The sequence below is a fragment of the Cicer arietinum genome, chromosome 3, assembly GCF_000331145.2.
Source record: "Cicer arietinum cultivar CDC Frontier isolate Library 1 chromosome 3, Cicar.CDCFrontier_v2.0, whole genome shotgun sequence".
Lineage (NCBI taxonomy): Eukaryota > Viridiplantae > Streptophyta > Magnoliopsida > Fabales > Fabaceae > Cicer > Cicer arietinum.
Genome location: NC_021162.2, coordinates 52,708,313 through 52,717,558, shown reverse-complemented (window position 1 = coordinate 52,717,558; position 9,246 = coordinate 52,708,313). Strand labels below are relative to the sequence as shown.

The following is a 9,246-nucleotide window of genomic DNA, read 5'->3' as shown; positions in this document are numbered from 1 at the left end:
GCATCCCAAAGCCCGTCTCGTTCCTCCGCATCCCAAGTTCGAGCTGCTTCGCTTCGCTCCTTCTTCTTGTCCGAACCCTCCGCATCCCTGCTTCGCTCCGCCGTGATGATCGCTATCTCTTAAGGTAAGTTATCTTCCTTTAATATCTTTTCATTTTCCGAAATCAATTTTTACTGAAATCGAGTCTTACTGAAAAAGCCCCAATTTGAATTGAAAACCCTAACCATAGCGTACAATGACTGCTTCTTTCTCGAACCAATCTCTGTTACTTGGTTGATGTTCATGTTCAATTAGGATAGTTAGGTACTGCGTTCATGTTTAACTGTTGCATTTTTATTGTTTATTTACATCTTGATATTAGGTATTGTGTTCAGTTTCATTGTTTATTTACATGTAGTTGTTATGTGAGTTAACTGTTGAATCTGAGAATTAATGGGAGTCTGAGAGAACTCGGTTGCTGTTCGTGTTCAATTAGGATAGTTAGGTACTGTGTTCATGTTTAACTGTTGCATTTTTATTGTTTATTTACATCTTGATATTAGGTATTGTGTTCAGTTTCATTGTTTATTTACATGTAGTTGTTATGTGAGTTAACTGTTGAATCTGAGAACTGATGGTGAGTCTGAGAGAACTTGGTTGCTGTTCATGTTCAATTAGGATAGTTAGGTATTGTGTTCATGTTTAACTGTTGATTTCTAGCATGTGTTAGTTCTTGTTCCATCTGATTAAGCCTAATCCTGCTTGATTCAAGTTGCTGAATATATGCCTGGAAAAATAGAATAGAATGAATGGACATATATATATAACTCATAAGTAAAGATACCTATGAAAAATGCTTGATTCTGGCTGCCTCTCTATTCTGGCTGCCTCTCTATGAAAAATGCTTGATTCTGATATTTAGGAATATGGCAGATTTTATTACCGGAAAAAGGGAAGCAACTGAATTTGTATGACTCAATCTGAGTGGTTGATCAAATAGAGAAAAGGGAAGAGTGTAAATTGTGAAAAGAAAGAAACATTGTTTTGGACTTTAGGGCTTTTGTGGAAATGAAAATAGGTTGATAGTGACACTAAAACATGACTGATGCAGACAGTATAAGAATGGAAGATATGACTAACTTTACCTTTTTATAAGAATGGAAGATGATGATCAATAATCATGCACAGTATTAGCAAGTTGCCAAATGCCGTGTAGGGTTAATACATCGATCATGTTATGGTTACTTTTACACAGCTGCTAAATGCTAATCCCCATAGATCGATCCACTTATAATATTTTGTTCAATCATAAATCATTGAGTGCAAAACTGTTGAGTCATCGATAATTTAAGTTGAAGGCAGCTATACTTGAGTATTAATATAAATGTATCATTGAGTGCAAAATCTCTCAGCTCTACCTGTTGGTTTTGCTTAGTATTAATATAAATGTATTTTTTGGTGCAGGAGTTATGGTCTATGTTGGAGTTTATGATGCCTGATATTTGTGCTTCTGAAGATGTCAACTTAAAAAAGTTACTAAGTGCACAAGATAGGGATTTAATTAGTCATATGAAGTCTATATTAGTACCATTTATTTTGTGGCGTCTGAAATCTGATGTAATGCAGTAACTTGTTCAAAAAACACAACATGTATGTTTATTACCTTCAATGTTGATTTCATTGGGTCAATTTACACTTCATCTTCAACATATCCTATTTTTTCATTTGTTATTATAGTAAGCTTGTTGTTATATATACTTTTAAAGGCTCACTATGCTGCTGCAGGTTGAATATGTCATAATGGAAAAACAACAGGATCATGCTTACAAGGAAGCCATTGAGGAGTATCGTACAATTTCACAAGCTCGGTTAACAAAGTGTTCTGATCTGAACTCAAATAAATAATTATTTTGTTCAGTTCCGCAAGGTTGTTGCTGCTGTACATATTTATATTTTCTCCATTCCTATTCCAGATTGCAAACCATCCCTTGTTGATAAGGTGAATTTATAGTGATGAGGATGTTGTTCGCTTTGCTATAAAGCTACATCCAATAGGGGATTTTGGCTTTGAATGTACTTTGGACAGAGTTATAGAGGAGCTTAAAGTTACAATGAGTTCTCCATTCATCAGGTAATCTTTTACTATAAAAATCAATTTGTCTCTGACTATCCATTCCATTATGTAGTTTCCTTTCACCAATATGTTCAAGTAGATCGTTATAATTTCTTCCTTCTCTATTTAGAGTTATCTGTTGCAACGAAGTTCCACGCTTATTTAACCCTACTTGTCAATAGCATGAGATCTTGGTTCAATTTATATCAATTTATAGCTGTCACCACTGATGACTACACCAACTAATTTTTTTTTAAAAAGAGTAATTGGTTATCAATGATATATTAAAACTTCTAATGAAGATTTTTCTCATCTTTGAATTTGACCTTAGGCTAATAGGTTGAGACACATTGGATGAGGTCTTTTTAAAAACTCACACTAAGAAGAAGGACAACTCTTGGGTTGATGAAAGAGCAAAAAAAACATATGTAAGAAATATTAAATCATTCATTCATTCTTTCATTTGTATTTCTTGGAAAAGTAATTTGATTATGTTAAGTAATTTGATTATGTTAAATCATTTTCTATTTGAGTAGGAAACATATCAAGGTAAGTTGCAACAAGCTTCCAAAAATGGGGAAGCGTCTAGTAGTTGTAGCCAAGTGGTTAATGCGGAAGCTCGCTTAGACATGTGGGTCCAATCTGTTGGGGGGAAGAATAAAGGGAGGATCTATGGTGCTGGAGATAGATCCTCACTTTATAGACCAGGTGTCGCAAGTCTAGTCCCAGATTCTCGTCCATCTAGAGGTTGTGTCAATGTCTTGTCTCAACACTCTACCGAGATAGCTGCACAGATAGCAGCATTTGAGGAGCAAGCAAAAGCGGAAAAACACGAGGCACGAGAGGCGCGGGAGGAGCTAAGGAAAGCAGAGCAACGTCGACAAGAGGATGAGCAACGCACTAAAGAGCTCCAGATACAGCTAGCAACATTGGCAAAAAGTGTTGCTTCCATACAGGCTGAGTCATCCCGTCGGCGTCGTCATCTAGATTATGACGAGGATGAGTCTAACGATGATGACGGCGATGAGTAGTACTTATTTCATTGTTAGTTTCGTATAGTAGTACTTTGAAACTTATGGTAGTGACAATATGTATTTTGGTTATGTGTATTTTGAAACTTATGGTTATGTGTATTTTGAAATTTATGGTAGTGACAATCTGTAAGTTATGGTAGTGAGAATGTGTATTTTGAAACTAATGGTAGGGCAAGTTGCCCTTATTTTGAAATTTGTGGCAGTCAGGAGGTGTAATTTGAAAATACTATTTACATAATATTTCACTTTGTTTTGACAATGATGTTTAATATGCTTACAATTAATTTTAAATATATATTAAAAAATACAGAAAACCAACAAAAATATAATTAAAATCATTTTTTCATTACCCACGGACAATTCATGGATAAAATTATCACTATTAAATATAAAATAGTAGACTTGTCACGGATGATCCGTGGGTAATGTAACCTACGACTTTTCCGTCGATAACTATCTACTATTTTACCTACGGCAAATCTATGAGTAACTTACCCACAGCCGTCGATAACTATCTACTATTTTACCTACGGCAAATCTATGAGTAACGTTACCCACAGAGACTCAGTGGGTCATATTACCCACGGACAATACCTAGGTAAGTGTGTCCCACAGCTTGTCTGTCGGTAAATATTTTCCTACGAGCGATTTAGCTACGAACTCGTGTCCGTGGGTAATCCGTAGGTAATTTTACGTTACCTATGGATAGTCCGTAGATAAAGATAAAAATTGCCGTAGGTAATAACAGTTTTTCTTGTAGTGTGATATCATTTTTCATTTTCCTTCATGATAAAATCATATAATTTATTTCAATTCTTCACACAACAACATTGAGCAAATCCATAACATCCACCTCCTCTTGTAAAGCCTTGGTCAAGGCATCTTTGGTTGCATTGTTCACATGATCCTTCATGTCCTTCACAGTCAGTTTCCACAGTGTCCAAACCTAATGTTGGTCCTGCTGTAAGAAAAAAAGTCACAAACTCAAAACTCTATGTTTTGTTTTATGAAAATATTAACATACGTACAACACATTGTAAATTCAATATTAAAAGAATAAGAAAAATGTTCAATACAAACATTGAAATAATTATAAATAGAACTTTAGGGATTTTGAGTTTCTTACATGAAGCTAGTACCAAAGCAATGCATAAAATCCCAAAGAGAAAAGATTTAGTCATTATGAGAGTCTTTGATGATGGAACTATAAAATCTTTTCTTTGACTAATAATACTCTCTTCCACATTCCACTTTAAATATAAGAAAAAATAGGTTATGAATCTTTGGTATATTATCTATTGCTCAACTACTTCCATGTTCCACATTAAATATAAGAAAAATATTCTAGGAGATATTTTTTGGGCGCAACCAGATTCGGTGAAGTTGTTGAATTTGTTTCTGATTGTGTTGATTTTGGACAGTACCTTCAAAACCAATAAATATATAATCCCATTACTTGAAATTTTTGGTATGACATCAATAGAGAAGAAATATAATCCCATTACTAGACACAGATCGGGTATGAATAAACTGCAGAGGAAGAAGAAACTGGACCAAAAACTGTGTTCATTTTTGTAGGAGCATAATAACTTGAATCATTCATCTTTTGCAGGGGTAGAATTGGTAAAGCAGCTTCAAATTTAAGCACTTGAATCAGTTGTCTAACACTTGGCCTTAATGAATAATTAGGATTAGCACACCAAAGACCAACAACAACTAAACGTTCCATTTTCATCTCATCAAACACACCCCTAAGTTTTGTATCAACAACTTCAACAAACCTTCCTAATCTATAAAGTTCCCAAACCCAATCATATATAGCCATTTGGTCTTCCTTTGCATTAAGATCAACTGGTTTTCTTCCGCTAACTAACTCCAATGAAACAATTCCAAAACTATATATATCAGATTCCTTTGTAGCTTTACCTGTTGTGAAATATTCAGGTGCTAAATATCCCATTGTACCAGCTATAACTGTTGTTTGTGAGCCTTTTTCATGATCAACTAGTCTTGCCAACCCGAAATCGCCGACTTTAGCATTGAAATTTGTGTCCAACATAATGTTGCTTGATTTAATGTCTCTATGTAGCACGCATTGTTCCCATTCTTCGTGAAGATACAACAACGCTGAAGCTAAATCCATTGCAATGTTGTACCTCATATGCCATGCTAATACGCTTTTTCTGCGATATAAGTGTGAATCTAAGCTACCATTTTGCATGAATTCATATATAAGGAGTAAGTCTTTTTTTCTATGACACCAACCAATTAGTTGTACTAAATTTCTATGCCTTAGTTGACTAATGAGTTTCACTTCAGTTGCATATTCCTTTATTCCTTGTTTGGATTCTCTTGATATTCTCTTTATAGCAACATTTGAATCTATGTCTTTTAAATAGCCTTTATAAACACCACCAAAACCACCTTGCCCAATCTTTTGTGATTCTTCAAAGTTATCTGTTGCACTCGCCAATTTATTATAACAAAACCTTTTTGGTCCTATTCCCTTTTGGAATTCATCATCCATTTTTAGGTCAAAAGTTGAATCTTCTTTTTTCATTTTAGCCCTTTTCCACATTAAAATACAAAACCATCCTAAAATAAGGAAACTTGATGCAACAACTACACCAACTCCTAGACCAACCCATATAGTACCTTTGTTGCTATCCATCCCATATAGTAATTCAAACAAATTTTTTAGTTTTTAAATTTTAAAATACTAAAATAGATTTTTTTAGATGTAAATCAAATAAGTCCTAAATAATTTATTTTATATTTCTTGCATTTTCTATAAATTCAGTTAAAAGTGAAAACAAAAACATATCAAGACATGCTCTGTCGCATCTTTCACATGATCCATGGCCTTTACAATAAGTTTCACATCGTCCAAACCTATTGTTAGTCCTGCTAATGCTGGTCTTGGTTGTAAGAGAGAAATTTCACCAATTCAAATTCTATGTTTTGTTTTATGAAAATATTAAATACGACACATTTCAAGCTGCAGATTAAGTACAAGACTGATACATTGAAAATTCAATATTAAAAGAATAAAAAAATGTTGCTATAAATGAGTTATTGAAAGAATAAGATTATTGATTATTTAGACTAACAATAATAGATGAGTTATTACAAAATAAGCAAATAGCCAATAATTGAAAAAAATAATTAAACACTAAGATGTAAATCAATAGAGAAAAGTATAGGTTAAGAGTTTCACTTGTAACCTTATTTATCCCCAATTCTAGTTCTATTTGGATTCATATTTTTTTTCTCTCTAAATTAACCGCTTCTTTGGTCATGCAAATAATTTTAATTCATGAAAATTATTTGAACATAAAAATGTTGAATGATTAAAAGATTAAAATAAAATTTGATAATGCAATAATTTATAGTTTCAATTATCTTATAAATCTATCAATTAATTGCAGTATGATCACTAACAACTAATTGATTACAAAACATGAAAATTAATTAATGGTGATCTATCCTAATATGTAATTAAGATAATTTACTTGTACATTAAAAAGTAATTAAAATAAAACTAGAATAGATAACTAAAACACAATAAAAGATATATTGATTATTAGATCCACCTAAGATCTTAGAAGAGAGTTTAGTTGCTCATTATTATAAATAAAATTAAATATAAAATAATAATGTTCAACAAATTAAATGACAAGAGTAAGAACCTTAAAAAAAGGATATTTACTTAAAAACTTAAGACACTTTGCTCTAACTTTTAAAATTAAATATAAAATAATAATGTTCAACAAATTAAATGACAAGAGTAAGAGTTTATCATAATTACTCTAAAATACTCTTACAAATATCTAAAAATGCAAAAAATAAGAGTTTATCACAAAAACTTTAGAAATGAACAATGTAATTTTGAGAGTATTTAATATTAGATCTATAATATCTTTTGTTCGACTAATAGTAATCCATTCCACCTTAAATATAATTTTAAGAAAAATATTCAACATATATTTAATGGGCGATTTCAAAATCAATAATAGAATTAATCAATATCTTGATTAATCTTCATTATTGCTCATTATTTTGAGATTGATTAATGGTTATTGAGCAATTTTAGTTTATTTTTAAAATATACAAATTAACAAACAATTTTTATGATTGTACTACACAAATGCTGAATTTTTAAAAATATATAAATTAATTCTTAAAATTATATAAATCAAATACTTATTTCAATATTTTGAATCACCATTATCTCTATTAAGATCTATACTAAAATTAAATGAACTATATTTTATTATGTAAAATGTACACATGGCAATTCATCAAGAGTTTTCATTACAAAAAATTTGACTTTTAGCAACAGCAAAAAATCATAAATAAAAGTCTAAAAATTGTAGCTATAGTCCAAAAAATCTATACCTTAAAAATTGTTTGCTGTCACTATTATAGTGACGGACTTTTGATGGTTGTACATGATTATGAGATTTTACTACGAACTTTTTACCATTGTTATAGAGTTTAACAAAATTTTACGATTACTATACCAATAGTTTGTTATGTGGGAATAGGTTTTGATTGCAAATAATTTTATATCAATATAGGTTGTATGTCAATTAAGTATTTTATTTTACAAAATTAATCAAACTATAAAGAAAATATACAATAAAATAAATATATTTAAGAAACAAAAGGAAATAAAAGCTCAACATCATATATATTAAAAATTAACAAAAACTCTTATAAACATATCAACATAATTAAACTATGTAAATTTAAGTGTATTTACTAATAATACAAAAATTGTCTCACAGACCAAAAAAAAAAGGCTTACAGAGTTTTATATAACAATTTCAAAATAATAATAATAATCACTTAATTGTCAAAACTCCCTCTTCAACAACAAATTAATTTAAATCTTTTATCTATGACCAATAAAAAAATACAATTCAATATAAAAAATATTACTCCTAGAAAATAAAAATAAACATTAATAACTTTAGTGATAATTAATTAGTTCTAACTAAGTGTCATTTTCATTATCTTCGTTGGTGTATAGACTAAGAATTTAAATAGTTAAAAGTACTAGAAGCGAAAGAATTTATCACAAAAATTAGAAGATGTAATAATAATAATAATAATAATAATAATAATAATAATAATAATAATAATAATAATAATAGTAATAATAATCACTTAATTGTCAAAACTCCCTCTTCAACAACAAATTAATTTTAAATCTTTATCTATGACCAATAAAAAAATACAATTCAATATAAAAAATATTACTCCTAGAAAATAAAAATAAACATTAATAACTTTAGTGATAATTAATTAGTTCTAACTAAGTGTCATTTTCATTATCTTCGTTGGTGTATAGACTAAGAATTTAAATAGTTAAAAGTACTAGAAGCGAAATAATTTATCACAAAAATTAGAAGATGTTATATACGAAAAATATTAGTATTGGACCTATGAAGTAACTTGTATTTTATATAGAAAGATTAATCAAATATAATATAGTTGTCTTACAATTTGTGTTACGTCATTCTAGCTTCAATTATCTCCAATAATATTATAAGATATATTGTGGCGTACCAGACAAAGAAGATAATATTGACGATAAATGCAATTATAATAATAATTTAAAATTTGTAAAATAAATATAAACTTAAATTATTTTTTTAAATACACATTAAAATCAACGATTTTATTTTAATTTACATGTGACAAACTTACTTGATATGTAAATAATAATGATTGGAAAGATATAAAATAAAAAAAATAATTTATATTCAATAATATAAATATGTATATGTATATGTATATGTATATGTTTATTATTATTATTATTATTATTATTATTATTATTATTATTATTATTATTATTATTATTATTATTATTATTATTATTATTATTATTATTATTATTGTTTTTCTTTGTTTGATAAACTAGAAATCTTAGCTTCGTGTTAAATTGGGTTTCCACCCTAAATCCAAGTAGGCGCTATAAGGGGTTCTTATCCTTTGTTTAAGATAATTTAAAGATAAAATTAATTTTAAAAAAAAAAACAGAAATCAATTTAAATTAGGCATACAGAAATGAAGGATAATTTTGTTTTTGTTTTTCACAAATAATTTTTT

The 9,246-nt window shown here is 29.3% G+C and overlaps 1 protein-coding gene across 1 annotated transcript; it reads right to left on the bottom strand.

Annotated features, from left to right (window-relative positions):
* Positions 1-4,630: 4,630 nt before the first annotated feature.
* LOC101512187 (L-type lectin-domain containing receptor kinase IX.1-like) lies at positions 4,631-5,797 on the bottom strand. Its single transcript, XM_004516015.1, has one exon. The coding sequence runs from the start codon at positions 5,795-5,797 to the stop codon at positions 4,631-4,633; it is 1,167 nt and encodes a 388-aa protein (XP_004516072.1).
* Positions 5,798-9,246: the final 3,449 nt, after the last annotated feature.